The sequence below is a fragment of the Pteronotus mesoamericanus genome, unplaced genomic scaffold (genome assembly GCF_021234165.1).
Source record: "Pteronotus mesoamericanus isolate MK-2021 breed Mesoamerican mustached bat unplaced genomic scaffold, CSHL_Meso_final contig_164, whole genome shotgun sequence".
Lineage (NCBI taxonomy): Eukaryota > Metazoa > Chordata > Mammalia > Chiroptera > Mormoopidae > Pteronotus > Pteronotus mesoamericanus.
Window position 1 is genome coordinate 24,154,192 of NW_026555065.1, and position 23,499 is coordinate 24,177,690.

The following is a 23,499-nucleotide window of genomic DNA, read 5'->3' on the forward strand; positions in this document are numbered from 1 at the left end:
AGAGCTGAGTTCATCTTCTACCACTAAATTTCTCTGATGAACATGGTTGGGAGGCCAAAGCGTGAGGTCCCCTGACAAAGCTGCCAGGTGAGCAAGTGAATTTTAGACCTGCCTTTGAGGCTTCAGGCCACCAGCATCTCCCTAGAAGGCAGCAACGCGATGAACGTGAATTCTCAATGATTCGTATGGCCCAAAGCTTCCTCATGCCAAACTCTCCAGGGTACGTGTCTCCAGGGATCACAGCTGGCACAGACCCTCCAGCAACTTCCCTGAGGACTTGATTTCCCTTGATCCCAGCCTTTCCCCCGGAGGCACATGCTTTCCAGTGGCTGTGCGCCCAGTAGGGGGCATCCTCACCCTTCCACCTTCTGCCCTCAGGGGTGGATGGTGAGGAGAGATTGGCAGACAGCCTGGGGGGCCTCTGCTCCGCTCAGCCCAGGAGCACATTTCCTAAACTGGGTATTCATGCGGCCTCCTGATTTTCCCCGTATCCACTCTACCATTTATTTTATACAGTATTTTTCTTTGTCGATACATGTTTTTTAAAACCTCCAACGTGTTTTTAGAAGGAGAAAAAAAGCCGTCTGATGAAGGTTTTCCCATCTTCCCTCAATGTGTGAACTTCCTGCATTCTGAGGGCTGCTCTGCAGGATGCGGGCGGGCGGGGAAAGACAGGCCCCGTGGGAGCGACAGGTGGGGGTCTCAAGTGCTGGGTCCGGCCGGGGCCATCGCTCGGTGGAGGTGGGTGAGGATCTATTCTGTGGATTCAGAGCCTCAACCTTCAGAGCCAGAGAAGGGAAGACTTGGAGTACAGAATCCTGAACTCCCTGCCTCCCTGTGGCACCCCCAATCCTGCCTGTCCCTTCCCTTCCCCAGGATGAGGAAGAGAGAAGGAACTGTCTTTCCAGGCCCACAGTACAGAGAAGGCTGATGGCTGCAGGGCAGATAAGAGGGAGGGACATGGGTGCAGGACCAGGGGAGGCTGCAGGTGACAGGTGCAGGGGCTTTGGGGAGGATCAGGGATTTCCCTTGCAAAATCCATTCAAACAGACGGAGGGGGAACCTGATCCCAGGGAGGGAATCAGAGCTGCAGGGACACAAGAAGGGTCCCCAGAGGGGCCCAGGTTTGGAGAGATGGGGGAAGAGAAGTGGGGGACAGCAGGGCTTAGAGACGGAGGAGAGGTTGAGTATGAGTTCTGAGGGACGAGGACAAGGAAGCTGGAAGATGCACAAGCTGCTTCCACAGACACAGTCAGGCTGTGTTCCAGGCTCCACCCCAACAGTCTTAGGACTGCTCTCCTGGAAGGTATTTTAGCAGTCCGAGTCCTTAGCTCGAGTCCCCCCCGCCCCCGCTTCCACCACAGGCACACAGAGGCAGTTTTAGGACCTGAGTGAGAGTTCCCTAGTTGTCAGGGGCTGGCACGGAGACTCATGGTGGAACCAGGGGCAGAAAACCAGGCCCTGAGAGGGGAAGGAAGTCCCGGGTAGACCTCCCTGTTCCCCCAGTGGAATTAACAAAGCTGATAATCTGATCAGATTAAGCAAGGGGAAGTGGGCTGGCTGAGCTGGGTCAGGACTGAGCTCCCTGGGCTGGGCGGTGTTAGGTCCATGCACCCTGAGGAAGTACTCAGGCCCGAGGCCTCTCCAAGTAGCCCCCTGCCTCCAGTGTTCTCACCCGAGGCTCTGGGCGCAGAGCAGAGGAGGGAGCCCGTCAGGAGAGCCCACTGAAGGCTGGTGGCCAAGGGTTGCTTGGCCAGCTGTGTGTTGAGGGTGGCTGGCTGGTCAGTGGAGGTTCCAGGCACAGGGGACCAAGAGGAGAGAGTCACGTGTGGCAGGTATGATTGCCTCACTTGCACCTCATTTTCATGGGGAGGAAGCGTTGAGAAAGAGGAGCTGGGTGTTCAGCAAACTTTGCTTATTCAAAGCACTCAGTCCCAGCTGGACCCTGCCCCACGCTCAGCTCCCACCTCCAGGGTGGTCCCAGCCTCCTCAGGCTCTGGGAGAGACCTGCATGCCCTGACACCCCCCACCACCGCTTCTGCGGAGGTCTCTTCTCTGGTGACCTCCTTGCCTCCCTGCCTCAGTCCCTGCCTAGGCAACAGTGTCCCCAGCAGACCCCATATTATTCTGTCTCTAGTCCCCCAGCCACATCTAGGGAGCAGGGACTACTCCTGGGAGTGGGAGGCCCCTGCTCTAAGCAGACCAGGTCTCGTGACCTGCCTCACAGTCATGAACAACACAGAGAAGGAAGCCCTGAGCAGGAAGTGCTGAGGCATGGAGTGAGGGCGGGGGCTTTGAGGAGGGGAGCCCGGCCTCCCTGGGCAGAAGCAGTAACCACAGCCCCCCACTGCAGACAGGCGGGAGGAAGCTGATTTAAAAGGCAGCTGGGCCTCTGTCTGAAGCACTTAGCTCTTCACCCAGTAACTACCACCCGTGGGCTGTAGGAGCACCCAGACTTCCGGACCAGCTCAGGGCGGGTGCCATGTGAGCCCAGCTTGGCTCTCCTCCTGCCCGCCCTCCTCCTGCCTGCCTCTGCCTGACCCGTCTCTCCAAAGAAAAATACTTGGCACCATGTCTCTGCTCAACCCTGTCCTGCTGCCCCCCAAGGTGAAGGCCTATCTGAGCCAAGGGGAGCGCTTCATCAAATGGGACGATGTGAGTGGGGCAGGGGCTGTGGGCTGCTGGGACACTGGGGCAGCAGGGCTGGGCTGCTAGGGGCTCTGCCAGGGTGGGTGGGTTGGTTTATGTCTGTCAGGACTCAGGCGCCTCTGTGGCTTGGCCAGGCAGCTGACACAACTGCCTGCATAAACAAAGCTGGGGGGTTGAGGGCATGGGCCCCAAACATATGTCCCTGGGCTGCTGAAGCTGAGGCTCTGTGTTTGGATGTGAGGAACCGTTGGGCAGCCTGGGAGGAAGTTTCTCTCGGTCTGGGTCTGTCTTCCCCCAAAGCCCCCAAGAAGAGCACAGTTTGCTGCTCCTGTGCCCAGCCTTAGCAGGAGGAAAGCGTGCCCCAGAGCTGAGGCAGGGCCAGAAGCAGAGGGGAACTAGGCCTCTACTTCCAGCACAGACGCCCACTCTTGCCCCATTAGGGTGCCTAGACTGACATTGTCCGCCCCTTCCCACCTGGTCCTGGCCCTGGCCCAAGGAAGCCCTGCCCTCCCCTCAGCTGCCGGGGGGAAGCCACAGAAGGGCCCTGGACCCCAAGTGAGAACTGGAGGCTCTGTTCCCAAGGGCCTGGGAGGGAGCAGACTGACTTCTGCTTCTGCTGGCTGCTCTCAGCCCGGCTCCCCATCGCCTGTCTGTCCGCAGGGGCGGGGGAAAGGCACTGAACCGGGGCCTGCTTCCCAGCCTCTGGTCATCCCAGACGCCAGGGGTCAGGGATTCTCTGGGGTAGGTGAGGAGAACAGTATGGGGACCCTTCTTCGGGAGGGAGAGCTGCTGGGCTGGCATTGTGGGAGAGTTTGAGGGCTGGTCCCAGGAAGGGAACGTGAAGGTTGGGGCTGGGGGCGGAGGAGAGGGCCCTTAGCGCTGGCTAGTCCTCCTTACCTGGGGGTGGGAGAGAGGGCTCTGGGGCTGTGAGTTGAGGCAGCCTGGGGCTCTGGCCTTTCAGTGCTGGGCTAGGCTGAATAATCTGGTTGCCATGACTATGGGGAGGAGGCCGTAGCCAGCCTCACTAGTTGCTTTCTGCTTCCTTAGGGGTGTGTGGTCGATGTGGCATGGTGGTGGCATGTCCCAGGAGTCTGTGGAATGAGGGAAGTGGCTCAAAGTGAAAAGTGAAGTGGCCTCTCTCAGTTCCTCTGGGGAGTGTGTGTAACCTGACTGGGCAGAGGGTCATTAAGGGTGGGGACATGCTTTGTGGCCTTCTCTGCAAGCCAGCACCTGGGTACCTGGCTGCCCCACTCCCCGAGGCAGGGCACTGCATGGTCCTTGACCCCGACTTCCACGAGCAGGAACCTCCCAAGCCCAGTCACAGGGCACATGGACCCAGGAGCCAGGGCTCTGCTCTCAGATGGCATCCATTCGGCTCCGTTGGCAGATGACTTGGGTATTCGTGCCATGTTGAACAAGCACAGTGCACAATACGCAATCAACGCTCTACTTGATTTTGTCTCGCATGCCCCTTTACAATGCATTTGGTGGGAGAAGCTCTCCTCCTGCCCGTGGAAGGAAACTCAGCCTGTCGCAGACAATCCATTCTCTCTCAGGGAGTACAACCCTATGGTCACTTTTCCTCACAGAGCCCAGTCTTATTTCAGAAGCCAGTTATGATTCAAAAATCCAATCTTCATTTAGAATGACATCTTCTACCCTCCTCCCGCTAGGAATGGTTTCAGGTGGGCTGTGGTTCCGCTGGTGGGATCCCCTGCTCCTCCGAGCCGCCCTAGGGATCGGGTACAGGGAGGGAAGTGAGCGAGGGGCGCCCAAGTGCTCAACTGAACAGGCATCATCATCAGCTGGCTCGTGCTCTCTGAGCCTGGCAGAAGGTTTAAGCTTATTCTTTCTCTGGTGCATATTTTTGACGATTCTCGGGAAACCCTCCCCACCCTAAACCTGGGATCTCTTGCTTAGGATCCTCCTGCTACCTCTATTTCAGGAGGTCACTTGCAAGGACTTCTTCAGCCCCTCAGAATCCAGTCACGACTTCCAGCTTCCCGTAGCTTTGAACTCTCTGCCCCGCTCTCCCACAGGCCCCTTCTGGACCCCAGCAAACACGCATGTGTGCATCGTCCCGGCAGACTCCGGGGGGCGGGCTCACCCAGCACACTAGAGTCTCTGCCTCCAGCAGGTAGCTGGTCTGTCACCAGCTCGGTGTCCCGGGCAGGAGTCAGACCCCCGTCTGTTCTGTCCCACAACAGCAGGGGTGACAAAATCTCTCCAAGTGCAGCTGACACTGCTCACTAAGCTTAAGGTGAGGGGTCAGGCACCCCTAAACCCCCCTTGAGGAGGGAAGAGAATGAAACTCACAGCACAGCTTTCTCCAAAATTAGCGTCCTCACAGTGCGCTCATTCCCCAGTCCTTTAACCACCCCTGACCTGAGAACTTTCTGAACTCTTTCCTTTCTAACTGCTGCATTCGATCTGGTTGGGCGTGCAGGAGCTACCATGTCTCATTGGAAACTTCAGCTCTAATATCTTGTTATATATACATTTAAATATTATAATCAAAGATAGGCTGTGTGCTCTGTGAGCTGAACAGGAATTTAGAAGTGAGTTCATTCACCATTCACTTGCTCCTTTAGCAAATCTGGAGCCACTGGGCTCATGGTCTAGTATGGGCTTGTTCCCTGGGAGTCCGCGAGCCTCTGGGGATTTCCTGGATGGGCTTCTGGGTCTGAGAACAAGCCCTCCCTGCGCTTTGTTTCAGAAAAGGATTTTCAGAAGAGGTGAGACTTGGGCTGGTCCTTAATGGTGTTCCAGGCAGGGAAGGGTGGGGTGCTCAGGCTTGGAGGTGAAAACACACTTGGTGTCTATGCGACAGCTGGACGGACGGATGGGGTGCAGGGGGCAGCTCATGGAGGGTAGGACTGGGCGTGTGGGGAGAGAGCTTTGAGCTGGATTGTGTAGGACTTTGGATGCAGGTGTAGGAGTTGGGTTCTCGGTCCTTATTTTGTTGAGCAATCCTGGAGGCAGTATGGACCCTTAAGAGAGACATTCCACCCCTTTGGCTGAGCTGTGGCCCAAAAAACAGGGTGCAGCAGGGGCCAAGGTGCTGTTTGGAGTGCAGAGCGAGAGCCTCTCTTTGGGGTTTAGATGGGAAATCCTCTTCTCTTCCAGAAATGCCATCTCCAATCCTCTATTCCTTCCCTCCCCTGGTTCAGAGCTTTTAAGGCTCATGCCCACCTTAACTCTGGAGAACAAAGGGCAATGGCTTCAGATTCCTAGGACAGCCACCTCCTAGGGAGATGGTGAGCTCTGAAACCCCTGGTGTGGGTCAGGGAAGGTTGGCCTGAAGCAGAGCAAGGCACTGACTCTTTCTCTTGACAGGAAACAACAATAGCCTCCCCGGTTATCCTCCGTGTGGACCCCAAGGGCTACTACTTATACTGGACATATCAGAGTAAGGTGAGGCGACCCCTACTGGCAGTGACCCTGAGCTCCTGCTAATCCTTGGAGTCAAAGAAGCCTCTTGGCGATGCAGAGCTGGATGCTGGGGAGTGTACAATGACCTGGAAGAGTGGCTCTGGGGGATCTCCCGTGAGAGGCGCTATTTGCTTTGGGAGGGAGGATGCAGTCTCTCTGACCATGGCTGCCTTGGGCCTAGATGCTCCAGCCTTAGCCTCCCGTAGAGAGGGAGAAAGGAAGAAGGGCTGCGACTGAAGGCTGATTCTCTGCCTGTGGTTCCAGGTGAACTTGAGGGCTGCGAGAGACCAGAGCAGGGCCTCAGCCCCCGGACAGGAGGAAGGGAGGGAGACCTAGGGAGAGTCCAGGATGGTGGAGGCAAGACTGCAGACTACGGTCCCCAAGTAACTCAGAGTGGCCAGGGAAGGAAGGGACAGAGGGGAAGGGAGGAAGGTCACCATGAATCGGAAGAAACTGATTCCTGGGAAGGGCAGGCTGGGGTCTGGGTGGCCCAGCACAGTCTTGGAGCCTAGAGAGGGCAGCTGATGAGATGGGAAGGGATATGGAAGCCCCCTCCTCACTGCTCTGTGTCCGCATCCCTTCTTTGTTTCCACCTGGCCCCTTCCAGGAGATGGAGTTTCTGGATATCACCAGCATCCGGGACACCCGCTTTGGGAAGTTTGCCAAGATTCCCAAGGTAGGTGGGCCCAGCGTGGCTCAGGCCCCGCGTGGCCACCAGCTCCGCAGGGCTGGGGCAGGAGGCCCTGCGGAGCGAGGAAAGCTTCCTGGGCTGGGCAGCCGGACCTCCCCCTGAGCCGAAAAAGGAGGGGGCCACGCCAGCGCTTGCTGGGGCTCCATTTGGTACCATCAGCAGAGAGGTCTCAAGGCCAGCTCCTGTCCCTAAATCACCCCAGGCTGTCTGGGAGGTGCCGCTGGAGAGCACAGCCTCCCACCTCTCTGACTGGTTTGCCTGTGCTCGCCTACTGCTCCTAGAAAGATTGGAGGAAGGGATTGGTGGGAGCAGGTTTCCCCGAGACAGGGAGCTAAGAAACTATCTTCACATAACAAGTGGTAAACAAAATACACAGAGCTCCCAGACCCCGTGGCCTTGGTTAATCTCTTCCTGTGGGTTTCTCCCTCCCCGCCCCAGCCCCAGTGGGTAATCATTCAAGTGGCTGAAGGGGAGGGACAGGGAGAGCCACAGTGGTCGGGGGCGATCCTGACCATGTCACCGTCGCTGCAGAGCCAGAAGCTCCGGGATGTCTTCAACATGGACTTTCCTGACAACAACTTCCTGCTGAAGACACTCACCGTGGTGTCTGGCCCTGACATGGTGGACCTGACCTTCCACAACTTCGTCTCCTACAAGGAGAATGTGGGCAAGGTGCGCTGGGGTCCCCTGGCCTGGGGCTTGGTGCCTGGCATAGCCTGGGCTTCCTGAGAGACAGGCCTGGACCATGGGGTGGTGTGGACGCCTTCAAGGTCAAGGGCCTGACTGCTGTGCTCTGGGGCCCTGCAGGACTGGGCTGGAGATGTGCTGGCCCTGGTCAAGCACCCGCTCACAGCCAACGCCCCCCGCACCACCTTCCTAGACAAGATGTAAGTGCCTGCCTGCCTGGCCTTAGATTGTGGGGCTAAGGGTGCCAGCCTCAGGGCCTGACACGTTGCTTTCTGCCCCACCAGCCTGGTGAAGCTCAAGATGCAGCTCAACCCTGAAGGGAAGATTCCTGTGAAGAAGTGAGCCTCCTCTATTCCCTCCCCACTCTTCCGCCCAGCTCCCCAAAGCCTTCTTTCTCTAGGCTGACTCCTCTGCCCACGTCCTTTCTCTGTTCCTTTAGTTTTTTCCAGATGTTTCCTGCTGACCGCAAGCGGGTAGAAGCAGCTCTCAGTGCCTGCCACCTCGCCAAAGGCAAAGTGAGTGGTTCCCCTCTCCCCAGCTCATCCCTGTTCTTGTCACCTGAGCTGGCTCTGACCAGAGGTCAACTTGGCCAGGCCTGGTGGGGGTTGGAGAGGGAAAGAATAATAGCACAATCTCAGTAAACAGCTCAAAAGCCAGTTAGCCCTAGAGCCACTGGTTTCTGATACACAGAGGCAGAACCAGGCAAGGGGGTGAGGTGCCCTGGGTTCAGAGCAGGCTGGTCCCCTGCCCCTGGGTGGCAGTGGGGGTGGTGTTCAGGACAAGCAGCAGGTGTGGCTGCATTTCCATTCCAGCCTTGTAATGGAAGTGGAAATGAATTTTCTCCAGCCTGCAGGCCCGAGGTAAGGTTAGCAGGGACAGGAGGCAGTCTGCAGGGAGGGACTAGCTCTGCAGCGGGTAGGGAGAGGCGCAGGATCAAGTGGGTAAGCTGCTAGGACACAGACTTGAGCTCAACACAGAACACCGTTTTTTCCCTTTCTTTTGAGTTAAATAATTAATTTTTAATTACAAGGTGTATGCAGGTGTATTATGTAATACAGCCATGAGGTGTATTATGTAAATTACAAAAAGAGCCCTCTGGGCAGACGCAGCCCTGAGCCAGGGCCGGGGCCTGGCTGGCGAGTGGGTCCCAGCCCCTGTCTTGCCTGGGTCAGGCCTTTGTCCACGGGCACCACCTGTGCCTCACTGAGTCTTTTTTTCCAGGTAAGATTTTAAAACATTGCAATTAAACTAAGACCTCACTGATCACTTGCCCTCCTGAATTCCTTGAATACTTCCTCCCCAGTCACAGCTTTAGGGGGCTGGTGAGCCGTGGGTGAAATCAGCGACGGGGGGGATGCACGAGTGGGGTTGGGGAAAGATTGGGAAAGGACTCCTGCTGCGGGCCCTGCAGCCAGCTTGGCAAACTGCGGTCAATAGACCTCCCTTTCTCCTGCCTCCTCAGCTCCCGCCTTGGCTGAGTCCTCCTGATTTGTCAGCTCTGCTTGTGTCCCAGTAGAGGCCACTGGCCCATCTTTGCTTGAAGCTGATGGGTCCAAGATCCAATTGTAGGGAGATCCGTGCTAGCTTTCCTGCTGCAAACTAAGACTTCAGTATGACCCTGGAGGACGTTGATGGGTGTTTCTGGGAGGGAATCCCAGAATGCCCCTAATCTACTTTCTGTTTCTATTTCTATAGATTTGCCCATTCTGGACATTTCATGTAAAGAAATCATACGATATGGGATCTTTGATGCCAGGCTTTATTATTTAGCATAATGTTTCCACCATGTTGTAGTGTGTATGAGTACGTTATTCCTTTTTATGGCTGAATAATAGTCCATTGTATGGATATATCATATTTTGCTTATTTATGCATCTGTTGATGAACATTTGGGTAGTTTCCACTTTTTGGTTATTATGGATAATGTTGCTATGAACATTCATGTACACTATTTTGTCTGGACATACGTTTGTAGTTCTCTTGGGTATATACCTAGAGGTGGAATTATTGGATAATGTGGTAACTTTATATTTAAATTTTGAGGAAATTGTTTTCCAAAGTGACTACACCATTTTATAGTCCCACCAGTACTGTATGAGGGTTCCAATTTCTCCACATCCTCACCAACACTTGTTATTGTCCATTGTCTTTTTTCTCTTTAATTTTAGTCATCCTAGTAGGAGTAAAAAAAATTGTGGTTTGATTTGCATTTCCCTAATGACTAATCTTATTGAGCATGTTTCCATGTGCTTATTGGTTGTTTGAATATCTTCTTTGGAGAATTATCTATTCAAACCCACTGCCCATCTTTCAATTAGGTTATTTGTCTTTTACCCATGGGTTGTCCCGTCTTGCAAATATCCGATTTGCAAACACAGGGTATGGCAAAAGCAGGTTAACAGTTGTTTTTATGGAAAATAATACAATAATTAATAAATAATAATGCAAGAATAAGTTCTGTTTTGCTACTGACCTGTAACCATACTCTTGCCCCACGCTGTGTTTTCTCCCATTCTATAGATTGTCTTTGATCTTTTTCATGTTGTCCTTCAAAGTCCAAAAGATTTTAATTTCGATGAAGTCCAATTTATCTTTTATTTTTTTGTTATTGTTCTTGTGTTTTTTGGTGCCTCCAACTATTATTGCTGACTTGTCTATTTCTCCCTTTGATTCTGTCAGGTTTTACTTTATGTGTCTTGGGGATCTGTTTTTACCTGTACTATGTATATTCAAATTGCTTCTTTTTAAAAATTTGTCCTCCACTTAAAAAAAGCTAGCCCACTACTCTGGCAAGCAGCACCACTTACTCTGACCTCCTTTCCTCCTCGTTCTGGTCATTCTTAGTTCCAATCCTGCTCCAGCCAAGACACTACCCAGTGTCCAAACTGGGCAAAGCAAACCAGCACAGCTGGCTCAGCAACCAGGGGATGCGCAGCATGTCCTTAATGCTCCTCTGTCCACACTGAGCCCTCCTTCTAACCAGGCCTCGTGTGCAGGGCTGGGCCTCATTTGTGGTTCTTAGAGCCGAGGAGTTGGGGCAGAAGTGACGGGGTGGCTCTCTATCCCCCCAGAACGACGCCATCAATCCTGAGGACTTCCCAGAATCTGTCTACAAGAGTTTCCTCATGAACCTCTGTCCTCGGCCTGAAATAGACGAGATCTTCACTTCCTAGTGAGCTCCTTGGGCCGGGCTGGTCATGGCGAAGGGTTGGTGGCTAAAATTCCCACTTGCTACACTGACAGTCCGGAGTCTTCAGTGGACAAGGGGGCTGCCCGAGGTCCCCAGCCTAGAGGATGTAGGCCTGTGCTCCTCTCTCTGCCTGCAGCCACGCCAAAGCCAAACCCTACATGACCAAGGAGCACTTGACCAAATTCATCAACCAGAAACAGAGGGACTCCCGCCTCAACTCCTTACTGTTCCCGCCAGCGCGGCCTGACCAGGTGCAGGGCCTCATCGAAAAGTATGAGCCCAGTGGCATCAACGTGCAGAGGGGTGAGGACCAATGGAAGCCCTCGTCCACTGTGGGGCTTGTCCTGCTCTGACAGCTGGCCTGTGGCCCTGATTGTTATCCCCTGCCCCCCAGGCCAGCTGTCACCCGAGGGCATGGTGTGGTTTCTCTGTGGGCCGGAGAACAGCGTGCTGGCCCAGGACAAGCTGCTGCTTCACCACGACATGACACAGCCACTCAATCATTACTTCATCAACTCCTCACACAACACGTACCTGACAGGTGGGCCCTAGCCACTTCATTGCTGGCTTCTGCTTTTATGGGGGATGCTCCTGTTCCCTGAACTCCTCAAGGGGGTGCCACGGGCTTCCAACAGTACAACCCGGGGCTGGAGTAGCGTTGGGGGAGAGTCCTTGAGTGAAGTCCCTGCCCCTCCCCTTGCTCTGGCTCAGCTGGCCAGTTCTCAGGCCTCTCCTCCGCTGAGATGTACCGCCAGGTACTGCTGGCTGGCTGCCGCTGTGTGGAATTGGACTGCTGGAAGGGGAAGCCCCCCGATGAGGAGCCTATCATCACCCATGGCTTTACCATGACCACAGACATCTACTTCAAAGTAAGACTCGGAGTGCAGAGGCTGGTGGTAGAGGCCCTGGTCCCCAAGCCTTCTGGGTATGGGGGCATGAGGCAGGAGGAACAGCTGGGAGGCCTTGGACCAGTGTGGGGACTAGAGGGGATCAGGGGAGACCGGGTGGGGTGGGGCCGGGCAGCAGTGGCCCTCCAGTTCTACATGCGTGTTGAAAATGCGGAGAGGAAGTGTGCCGTTTTTTTGGCGGGGCAGGGGCAGGGAGGGGTGGGGAGGAGCATGGTGGGGCGGGGAGGGGCGGGGAGGAGCTGGGAGCACCGGCCTCCTCTCCACCGAGTTCTCTCTCATTCAGGAAGCAATTGAAGCAATTGCAGAAAGTGCCTTTAAGACCTCCCCCTATCCTGTCATCTTGTCATTTGAAAACCACGTGGACTCGTGAGTGTCCAGGCCCATTCAGCCTCATTCTCTACCCCATCCCCATCTTCTGCCTACACTGCCCTCCCCCAGCTACCCCCAGCCTTTACCCATGCCCTCCATACAATCTGAGACCCCAGGCTCTCCTGCCTGTGTCCCTGCCTCCCCGACCCCCTGTACTCCTGATGACCCCGATCAGAGGCCCGGAAGGATGGCCAAGAGGGGGCCAGTGCTGCTGAGCCCCACCCCACTTCTGCTCCCTGCAGACCCCGCCAACAGGCCAAGATGGCTGAGTACTGCCGGACAATGTTTGGCGATATGCTGCTCACAGAGCCCCTGGAACAGTTTCCGGTGAGTGGACTTCACTGTGGGGCATCTGGGGCTGGGGGCTGGGGGCCACCGGCACGGTGGGGGCCAGGTTAATCATGTGTCAGGCACTGTGCTGGGCTTTGGGGGTACATTAGTGACAAGGATGCAGTCCCAGCCATCAGCCTGCTTACTCACTAGTGGGGAGACAGACAAGGAACCTGGCCGTGACAATCAGTGGCTGCTATGGGGGTACCTGGGGAGTCATGGTCTGGTCTTGGTGGTCAGGGAAAGCTCCCTGGAGAAAGTGATGGCTGGGCTGAAACCTAAGGGAGATATTGGATTTACATTGGTGAGAGTGGGGAAAAGGAGTTCTAGGCAGACAGATAGGCGAGAGAGAACATCACTGAGGAACTGGGGCAAGTTGGGCCAGGCAATGATTTAGTACATGACGGGGAGTGAGGAGGGGCGAGGCTGGAGAAAGAAGTAGGCAGGGGAGGACGGGGCGTAGCTTGGTATGGAGGGACTCAGGCTACACCCTGAAGGTGAGGAGATGGTGCTGACACTCTCTCCTCTCCCACAGCTGAAACCAGGCACCCTCCTGCCCAGCCCTGAGGATCTCCGTGGCAAGATCCTCATCAAAAACAAGAAGAACCAGTTTTCTGGCCCAGCATCCCCTGGCAAGGAGCCAGGTGGGGAGGCTGAGGGCAGCGGCCTACCTGATACCCCTGTGGTTGGGGACACAGGTGAGTCAGCCTGCGAGGAATGGGGCTGGCATGGGGGTGAGGGAGCATCTGGGATGGGAGAGAGGGGCTGGGCCTGGGGGGCACGTGCTGGGGAGCCAGCCTGGTGTGGGGGTCTCCCTCCAACCAGTGCTGACGGAGTTGTGTGTGGCAGTGTGGGCTGGTGAGGAAGGGGCTGAGCTGGAGGAGGAAGAGGAGGTGGAAGAGGAAGAGGAGGAGTCAGGAAACCTGGATGAAGAAGAGATAAAGAAGATGCAATCAGATGAGGTATGTGGAGACAGCCGGAGGCCCTTTGGCCATCTCTACTGTAGAGCCCTCCAGGCGGGATGTGGGGCCGTGTCCCCGGGCTCTGTGCTGTCCTGTTCTCCACCCTCTTCTCTCTTCCTTAGGGCACAGCGGGCCTGGAAGTGACAGCTTACGAGGAGATGTCCAGCCTAGTCAACTACATCCAGCCCACCAAGTTCATTTCCTTTGAGTTCTCTGCCCGTAAGTTTGCAGGGGGTGGTGGTCAGCTGGAGGTTCAGCTAAATTCAGAAGGCCCTCAGAAAGCGTGTCCTGATACCAGGCAGTTTGATGGGAGGGGGTAAGAGGAAGAGGAGTCCTCCCCCTTCCAGGAGCCCTGTCTATAAATATTCATCAGAGGAGTCAGGCAACGGACTTGTTTAAGTGGCAGTGGCTCCCATTTCCCAGCACAGTATGTACTGAGGAATTTGGCACCGAGCAGAATGCTCTGGAATATGTCGGTGACAGGCAGGTCATTTATGACAGGCCACCTCACTGGGGCTGGCCTGGGGCTCCTGCAGCCTCCTGGAGGTTCTGTGACTCCTAAGCCCAGAAACCCCAGCCTCAGGGTCTGAGAACTCCTGGAAGGGGGTGGAAGGCAGAGAAAACAGCCAGCGCACATCTATTCCTTGTACCCTTTCCTTTCTGTGGACGCCATGTTATTTATCTCCTTCAGACATATGCACAGGGCCTTCCTCTCCCTCTCTGTGTGTGTCCCCGACATGATCACCTCTTTCTATATACACGTGTACACAGTGTATACATCTTTTTTCCTTGCCCCTGTGCCCACAGCCTGCACCCCTACCTGTGCTCACCTGTGGCATGCGCCCCCCTTGGTGTGTACCTCCCACCCCGCACCCGCCCTTCCTGTTTAGACCCTGTGCATCACAGAGAGTTCCCGATTCCCTGGGCTCATCCTGGCATGTTCCCCACACCCTCTAGGACTGTGACACACACCCAATCCCTGTGCATATCCACTACACATGCCCTTTCCCCCCAGCACACACTGTTACCCACGACAGATCTGCACATCTCCAGCCCCCTGGACGCCCCTCCCCTCCCTGAACCCTCCAAACTCCGAAACGCTGGAGATAGCTGTACCACAGGGGAGGGCAGGTCCGAGGGACTACCTCGGCGTGACATGGACTCCCCTGCCTTTTTGTCCCCCACACAGAGAAGAACCGAAGTTATGTCATCTCCTCCTTCACGGAGCTCAAGGCTTATGACCTGCTTTCCAAGGCCGCAGTGCAGTTTGTGGAGTATCCTTGAGGCCTCAGTAGACGGGATCCCTGATTGGGGTGGAAGGATGGGGACAGGGTTTGAAGCGGGGGCTGTTGGGTACTCCTGATGCCGCCCCAGGTTGGCCTCCTATACTCTGGGGCAGCTACAACAAGCGCCAGATGAGCCGCATTTACCCCAAGGGCACCCGCATGGACTCCTCCAACTACATGCCCCAGATGTTCTGGAACGCTGGTTGCCAGATGGTCGCCCTCAACTTCCAGACGATGGGTGAGGGTACTCCCAGGCTCTTAAGAACCTTCCCTTGCCCCTCCCACTTTTACCCCATTCCTGGGAGTGGTCTTTAGAACAAGCCGGGTGTCCGGATGTTTGTTTAGACTCGGGGAGCACAAGCAGGTGTGTAAATATTTCGGGACAGAAATGCATTAGCGCATGCCTATATGACTGCACGTTTATGAGTGTGTAGGTGAGGGTGCCAGGGTGCTGGCTTGGGTCCTGGCCGTGCTCTGAGTGGGCCCGTGGGAGCACCTCACAGGCCTCAACCCCCACTGTGAGCCTGAGGCCTGGCCGTGGCTTTGGCTCTGCCAAACTCCAGGTTGTGGGCCCTTCCTGAGAGAAAAGACACCCTAAAAAACCAGGCTAAACCCTCGCTGGTATGGCTCAGTGGATTGAGTGCCAGCCTGCGAACCAAAGGGTCACCGGTTCTATTCCCAGCCAGAGCACATGCCTGGGCTATAGGCCAGGTCCTCAGTAGGGGGCGCATGAGAGGCAACCACACAGTGATGTTTCTCTCCCTCTCTCCCTTCCCCTCATTCTAAAAATAAATAAATAAAATCTAAAAAAAAAAAAAGAAAAAGAAAAAGGAAAAAAAAAAAGAAACCAGGCTAAGACACAAGAAGCCCTCATGCCCATGGTCTGTTCAACCTCCTCATTCACAAAACGGGAGAAAGACTGTGACATGTGGAAATAGAGACTGGGTGGAGACACAGGGTTGGGTCTTCCTCACTAAGTGCCCTTGTGCCCCCAGACCTGCCCATGCAGCAGAACATGGCACTATTTGAGTTCAATGGGCAGACCGGCTACCTCCTCAAGCATGAATTCATGCGTCGGCCAGACAAGCAGTTCAACCCGTTCTCAGTGGACCGCATCGACGTGGTGGTAGCCACCACCCTTTCCATTAAGGCAAGGCCCTGAGATGGACAAGTGGCCAGGAGGGTTGGGGTCTTGAGGAGAAAGACACAGGAGTCCCGCTCCTCTACTCCCAACCCCCTCCCCTGATTATCTTGAAAACTTCAGCCCCAGCCAGTTCGAGCAGTAGCAAGTTGCCTTGGAAACTGCCTCCTCCTCAACCCTGGAAGCTGCTTCTTGGTCCCCATGGAAACCAAGGGGAAGGGCTGAGGCTGGGGTGGGGGAAGGGGAGAAGAGTGGGCAGAAAGGGGCAGCAGGAGCCCCAGGCCCTGGAAGAGAGCCCTGTTCCTTCTTTGCCTGGGAAGGGAGGCCCACACCCCTTCCCAGAATGCTGGGAGCTCCCTAGTTACCAATGCTTAGCTGTAGCCCTTGAGACACACAGCCTCTACTCGGTGGCCACAGCTGAGTGGGGCTCTTCGCAGTACCCAAGAATGGATGCTTCAGCTAGAGAAGCTAGAGGCCTGGGGTGCTGGGGAATGGCCTGGGTTCTGGAGCTGATGCGCGCCTCTCACGGGCCCCCACCTCCAGGTAATCTCTGGGCAGTTCCTGTCAGAACGCAGTGTGCGCACCTATGTGGAAGTGGAGCTGTTTGGCCTTCCTGGGGACCCCAAGAGGCGCTATCGCACCAAGCTGTCACCCACTACCAACTCTATCAATCCTGTCTGGAATGAGGAGCCCTTTGTCTTTGAGAAGGTGAGGGACTAGGGCAGGGCAGGGGCTGGAGTCTGGGCAGCGTAAGGGCTGTCCCTAGTTCTTGACCTCTCCTTATGGAAAAAGGAAATACGTGAAAGGTGTTCCTGATCCTCCTCCTCTCCCCACCCCTTCCTTTGTGCCCTCCTGAATTTCGGGAGTCCAAAAGCAAATTTACAGAAATATACTTGGTGGGCAGGTTGTGTGTGTGCGCGCGCGCACACATGTGCATGTGTGCACGTGAGTGTTCATGTGAGGATCAAAGGCAGAAATGTGAACTCCCAGGCCAGAGTGTAAGGTCCCTTGGGTCACTGCAGGTCTTTTGCCCCTACTGGATACTTGCTGACAAAGCCATCACAAGCTGTCTGCACCAGGATCCCCAGAGCCCTGGGCTGCATGTCCAGCCCTTCTTCCCTGGGCGGACCAGCCATGGCATGAGCTGTGAGGATGTCTATGTGTGTGTGGCCTAGAGTGTGCCCTCTGTCCTCACCAAATCTCATCATGTCTGCCATATTCTCACAGTGACCCTAGACTTTGGAAACTAGGGATGGGGTCAGCTTGGCTTCTCCTTGCCACCTTGTCCTGTCCTGAACTCTCCCCAGATCTTGATGCCTGAGCTGGCCTCCCTCAGGGTGGCCGTGATGGAGGAAGGCAACAAGTTTCTTGGGCACCGCATCATCCCCATCAATGCCCTAAATTCTGGTAAGTAGGGCTCCTTCTTTGCTGTTTGCAGCAGGTCTGAGGCCAGATGCAGCACCAGGAGCCTGCCCAGAGGGTGGGCCAGCTTCAGGGAGGCGGCCCTGAGACCACCTGACTTTTTTATGTTCTCAGCCCTAAGGAGTGGAGCAGGAATAGTACTTCTTCAGGAAACACAGAGCTGGGGACTCTGGCCACCTAACAGAATGTCTGTAATTTTCTGAAACCACGCGGGCAATTTTCCAAGTAGCTGACACTTATTAGACACTTAAAATGCTTTAAGAGCTTATATCGTTCTCCCTTAATCCTAACAGTTAACCACCTGAGGTAGACTACTATCCCCGTTTCACAGATGAGGAAAGTCTCGGAAGTTTACAGTAACTTGCCCAAGGACACACAGCCAGGAAGGTGCAGGACCAGGCTCGGACTCTGGCCTCTCTGACGCTAAAACCAGAAGCCTGGCAGGCGGGGCTGCTGGCACGCAGTGTGGGGTGGCAATGGGCTCTGCTCACTGCCCACCCTCTCATGCCCCGTAGGATACCACCATCTGTGCCTGCGCAGTGAGAGCAACATGGCCCTCACCATGCCAGCGCTCTTTATCTTCCTGGAGATGAAGGACTATGTTCCTGACACCTGGGCAGGTGAGGAGGCCCGAAGAGTGCTGGGAACCTGGGGCTATCCATTTCCTCTCCCCCGTCCTTAAGTGAGCCTCCAGAGTGGGCAAGGACAGGGTGTGCTGGGGTAGGTGAGGACGGGGGAGGCTTCCGGGTACTCTCCATACCAGGTCTGAGATGCTCCTGTGCACCCAGATCTCACTGTGGCCCTCGCCAATCCCATCAAGTTCTTCAGTGCCCATGATAAGAAGTCTGTGAAGCTCAAGGAAGCCATGGGAGATCTGCCTGAGGTCTGTGTTGCTGGGTCCTTTGCCAGGGGCCCCCAGGAGCTTTGCCCTCTCTGTGGGAAGATGAGGGAGGGGGCAGAGTCCAGGCCTCGCGCAGAGAGGGCTGTTGGGGACATCTTCCTAACTTGCTCTTCCTACACAGAAGCCCTTCTCTCTCGGGAGTCCAGCTGCCAGCCAGGTCAACGGAGCAACTGCCCCAACCAGCAATGGGTCAGCAGGTATGCATTGCGAGGCCCTCGCACCTGCTGGGAAAGGTCCTGCCTTCTTTGGCTGCATCCATAGGCACACCCCAACCTAGCGACAGAGCTTTGAAAAACAGGCTTTAACCTGGGGAAGGGAACACTGGGTCTGAAACCTCGGCGCTGAGAAAGGGCATCGCAGGGGGCCCATACTGACGCCCCCAGCAGGCTGGGTGAGGCAGAGCTGGGCCAGGGGACCCCAGGGCACCCATCAGCCCGCCCTGTGGCTGTTGCAGCAGTTGGGGCCTGTGCCAGGGAGGAGGCCACGAAAGAAGCTGTGGGTAAGGCCTGCTGAGTCCGAGTAGTTTTGGGGACGAACCTAGGGAGGGTTCGGGACGAGTGAGTAAGAGGGGGGCTCCTGGGCGGCGGGACGCCTCACTGGGGTCCCCGCAGAGCCGCGGACCACCAGTCTGGAGGAGCTGCAGGGGCTGAAGGGCGTCGTGAAGCTGCAGCGGCGGCACGAGAAGGAGCTGCGGGAGCTGGAGCGGCGCGGCGCGCGGCGCTGGGAGGAACTGCTGCAGCGCGGCGCGGCACAGCTGGCGGAGCTCGGGCCGCCGGGCGCGGGGGGCGGCTTCGGGGGCCGCAGGCTCGGCCCGGGCAAGGGCTCCCGCAAGAAAAGGTAATGACAGTGGCGACGAGCTGGCCTCCGTGGGGCAGGTGCCGGCGACCTAGAGCTCAGCACCTGTTCCCACGTAATCTCCACAGGACGCTGCCCTGCGAGGAGACCGGCTGGGCCACGCTGGGCGAGGGCCCCGAGGGCGCGGAAACGCTCGTCCGCGAGCTGAGGGACCGGCTGGAGCTGGAGCTGCTGCAGCAGGGCGAGGAGAAGTACGAATGCGTCCTGAAGCGCAAGCAGCAGCAAGTGGCCGAGGTGCCAGGGTCGTGGAGGGGAGAGAGCTACCACCAGACCAAACCCACACCCTCTGCGCAGCAAAGGGCTTCACGCTAAGCCAATCTTTCCTCCCCCTGCAGCAAATCGCCAAGATGATGGACCTGGCCAGAGAGAAACAGGTTGCAGAGCTTAAGACCCTCAAGGAGACCTCGCAGAGGTATGACTGCCTCCCTCCCACGCCTGACTCTTGGGAGACAGACATCAGGGCTCAGGCCCCCACAAAACATCTCCTTGATGCCTGTCTCTCTGCAGTGACACCAAGGAGATGAAGAAGAAGCTGGAGGCCAAGAGGCTGGAGCGGATCCAGGCCATGATCAAGGTCACCACCGACAAGATGGCCCAGGAGAGGTGAGTCCTGGAGGAGAGGCCCAGGACTCTAACTCCAGGCCCAGTGCTGAGCAGGAACCACTCCCCCACACGTGGGTCCTGGCTCGCTTTCCAGAGGTGTGTCTGTCTCCTGGTCCTTGAAACTTGATTTTACTTCTATCACCTCTGATTAGCATGACCTCCTTATGCAAAACACAGATGCCAACACTATTTGACCAGGGAGGAGACTTTAAAGGACAAATCAAGCATGCAGAGAGAGGTGAAATCTTGGGACAGCAGCTTCCCACCTGGGCTTTCCCGTGCACCTTGAAGGACAGGGCGAGTTATTGAGGAAGCCCTTCCTTCAGAGGGCCCCAGAACTTTCAGTAGCCCCTCAAATCCTCCTTGGGTCCCCGTGTCACCCTGTGGCTTGTCCCTACCCTTATTGTAGAGTCCTCATTTGGTTCTGAGGAGCCTTTGTCTCATCCTGCCCTTCCCAGGAGCCTCCTGCCCCCTCTGAAACTCTCATTACCCCAACAGATTGAAAAGAGAGATTAACAACTCCCACATCCAAGAGGTAGTACAGGTCATCAAGCAGGTAGGTAATGCTGTGCCCTTCCCAAACACACACACTCTTGGGCAGCATAAGGGCGGTCCCTAGTTCTTGACCTCTCCTTATGGAAAAAGGAAATACATGAAAGGTGTTCCTGGTCCTCCTCCTCTCCCCACCCCTCCCTTTGTGCCCTCCTGAATTTTGGGAGTCCAAAAGCAAATTTACAGAAATATACTTGGTGGGCAGGTCTTCCCAAACACACACACACACACACACGTACATGCGTGTTCATGTGCTCTCCAATAGGAGAGCAAGGGTGGCATTAGACGTCTAGTTTGCTGTTAGGAGATATACTGTCCAGAGCATTCCACGCAGCTAAGGAAGGCGGGAGGCAGTGCAGGGCAGGGGAGCCCTAGGCCAGCCTGAGGATCTGGTCTTACTGTGGAGATTGGCTTACCAGCCTAAAGGGGGTGTTTCCCTGCCCAGCAGCCCTGAATGAAAATGACATAAGCGAGCTGGGGCAGGGGGGATGGCTGGATGAGAGGGAGCGAGGGGTGCTTCCTGAGGCTCCAAGGAGCTGGAAGGGAAAGGAAAGCTCTGTTCAGAATGGACCTAAAGCTCTCCTGGGGATTAACGACCGTAACAGAACTACCAGCTACTGAGTTATGACCTTGTGCCAGGCACTAAGCCAGGTGCTTTCTGTGAACTGTCTCATATAAACTTTCATAATCCAGTGAGACAGGTAGTATTATCCTCATTTCACATATTAAAAAAAAAAAAAAAACACAACAAAAAACTCAAAACAAAAACCTGTTCGCAGGTTAAGGAATTTACCTTAAATGTTATAGCTGGTTAACTGGGATCGTAGCTGGGTGCCAACCCTGAGCCTGTCTCTGCTGCCCTGATTCCCTGCCTCTCACTCCCACCCAGATGACAGAGAGCCTGGAGAGGCACCAGGAGAAGCTGGAGGAGAAGCAGGCAGCCTGCCTGGAACAGATCCGAGAGATGGAAAAGCAGGTGACAGGAACCACCACCCTGGCCCCCAGCAGAGTTGGCCTGGCTCCAGGGTGTAAAGGGGACCTGCTCCAGGGAGCTTCCAGTCAGGAGCTCAGGGGAAGGGGGACTCACCCCTCACCAGTGGGTCATAGGCTCTGGTTTCCCCTGGGACCCTAGGGCCCTCTCACATGAGGCAGCTCTTCAGATCTCTTTGCTTGATTGGCACCCTCTCTCCTGAGAGGCTCCCTGAGGGTCTCCACTATGCTCTACCCTCGTCACCTGGGAGCTCTGAAAAGACTGGGCATGTCTTTGTTCCACTGTGGGGTGGGGGAGTGGGTACGTTGTCCCTCTTGAGCCAGGCAGTGGTCCTTGCTGTCCCCACAGCTCCAGCAGGAGGCGCTGGCAGAGTACGAGGCCAGGATGAAGGGCCTGGAGGCCGAGGTGAAGGAAGCAGTGAGGACCTGCCTCAGGCCCTGCTTCCCCTCGGAGGCTGAGGACAAGCTTGAGAGGCCCTGTGGGACCTCCAGGGAGCCGTGTGAGCTGGACCCACCTACAGCCAAGAAAGACATCCAGGAGAGCATCCTCTGATACCCCCATCCAACTGGGACATTCTGCAAGGACATGTCTCCTTCCCTTGGAGGAGGCTCCATACTCCCAGCAAGAAAGGTCCCAGCAGCCCCAGCAGCCCCAGCAGTCTGAGGCTGTGGGAAGCTGGGGTTCCCTTGGACTCCAGAGCACCCTCCTCGACAGCCAGGCCAGAGGGGGAGGCAGGGGCCAGATACCATGAGGGCAGGGGCACATCAGAGGCCTAGAGGTCCTCTAAGCTGGCTTCCTGCTCCTCATTTGTCTCCTCCTGGAATTAGTGTCACATATTTGTTGAGGGCGAAAGAATATGGATTGGGAGGCAGCACATGGGGTCCTGGCCTCACCCTGCCTTTCCTAGTGTGCAACTAGTGGCGCCCCTCTCTCGGATCAGTTTCCTCATCCGGACCGCTAGAACCTGGCCACCTGGAACCTCCGCTTGAGCGCCTGTAGCCCAGGCAGGACCCTCTCTGCCATAAGGCCAGCAGCTCACCCAGGCTTCTGGGCCCCGTCTTGGGCCTGCCCTGGGTGGGCCTCATTATTGGCTCCCTGGTACAGAGCCTGGCCCTACCTCCAAACTCCCCGGGGGACTGCTGCCCCTAGGGTCCCAGGCTGAGCTCCCTTCCCTGGCTTCCTGCCTGTAGGGGATGGGAGGCTGACATGAAAAAGTGGCCTCAGCTGCCTGGTCCTCAGGCCACTGAGACACCTGGAGCTGCAGCTGGTGGCGAGGGGAGAAGGATGGCCTTTTGGGCACTCTCCCTCCCAGGGCCTGGCTCACCCCTTTTTCTAGGTTTGGGGGGCTATTTCCTGGCATGTAGCCCCACCCAGGCTGCCTGACAAGGTCAGCATCATTTTCTCTCCTGGTTTATTTATTTTTCTCCTTACCCCTACTAAAGAATCTTGTTCCAATATTTCCTGCCTAAGCCTGGCCTCTGTTCTACAGCTCAGAAAAGGGGAGGAGGCGAGTGGAATGCCCTGAAATGAAGCAGGCTGGGGAAAAACCCTTGGGAGCTGGACCCCGGGGGCAAGGTGGCCTCCAAGTCCAGTGGAATGGCCCTGCCTCTAGGCTTGAAGAGGATTCACTTCCCCTTCTTCCCTCCCTGATGCCACAACCACTAAAAAATGATGTCACGCCTCCTCCACCTCTGCCCAGATGGGGCCCCTCCTTGTGTCTGCCCTCAGGGCTGGTGCAGAACAGCCTATGCAGAAGTATGCGGCCAACCCTCTTGGGTAGTCGCAAACCTTCAGGCCACCTGCGTCCCTGTAAGCACACTTACAGTGGTCCGGTTCTCAGGCCCCTGTGGCAGTTACGGTTGACCCCACACTTGCTGCAGAGGGGCTTGTAAACATCCATTCACTGCACCTATGACGTGGTCCCAAATCTGGGGACGGGGACATGCACTGGCTTGGGAGAGGCAGGGTGAGGGTTGATTTCTGGGAAGAGGTTGTTTTCTTAACAGAGTTATAGCAAATGCCATTAGCTGTGAGCACCTGTGCCTCTGGAAAATAAACAGGAACCACCCCACCCCCGTGGGGGCCTGACCTCTGGGATCCTAGCAGTTCCTGGCTGCAGGGCGAGGCTAAGGATCTGCTCATTCCCAGGAGTAAGGCCTGTCATCAGTCAGCCTGCACACACACCGGATACGGCTGAGGGCGGCACCCTGTCTTCAGTCCTCTGGCTGCCCTATCCGCCCTCCAGCCCAGGGGTAGCACCCAGGCCTAGGGAGACTCACTGACCCAGACAGGGGGCATAAGCCAGAGCCAGCACCAAATAGAGCCCATTGGGCAGTGCCCAGCTGGTGACAATGAGTGTTCAGGGGAAGGAGGGGCTGCTTTCCCCTGCTTTTCTAAGCCAGGCCTGGCAGTCTCTGGGCCCCTAGTGTGGAGCTGGGAAGCCCAGGAATGGGGGAGCAGACAGTCCTGCCTCCTAGAGAGGCCTCTGCACAACAAACTGGGGGCCTCCAGGCCCAGGTACCGCCCTCCC

The 23,499-nt window shown here is 56.2% G+C and overlaps 1 protein-coding gene across 1 annotated transcript; it reads left to right on the top strand.

Moving 5' to 3' along the window:
* The first annotated feature begins 2,473 nt into the window (after positions 1-2,473).
* Positions 2,474-21,574, top strand: PLCB2 (phospholipase C beta 2). Its single transcript, XM_054565147.1, has 31 exons — positions 2,474-2,655; positions 5,986-6,063; positions 6,689-6,757; positions 7,304-7,444; positions 7,580-7,659; positions 7,744-7,797; positions 7,899-7,974; positions 10,531-10,631; positions 10,786-10,952; positions 11,044-11,190; positions 11,361-11,518; positions 11,841-11,923; positions 12,169-12,253; positions 12,792-12,954; positions 13,106-13,218; positions 13,341-13,437; positions 14,408-14,492; positions 14,618-14,742; positions 15,500-15,654; positions 16,189-16,353; positions 16,953-17,052; positions 17,583-17,687; positions 17,856-17,950; positions 18,090-18,165; positions 18,580-18,805; positions 18,892-19,057; positions 19,159-19,235; positions 19,331-19,426; positions 19,925-19,982; positions 20,868-20,954; positions 21,318-21,574. Exons 1-31 carry the CDS (start codon positions 2,572-2,574, stop codon positions 21,519-21,521), a joined length of 3,516 nt encoding a protein of 1,171 aa, XP_054421122.1. The 5' UTR covers positions 2,474-2,571; the 3' UTR covers positions 21,522-21,574.
* Positions 21,575-23,499: the final 1,925 nt, after the last annotated feature.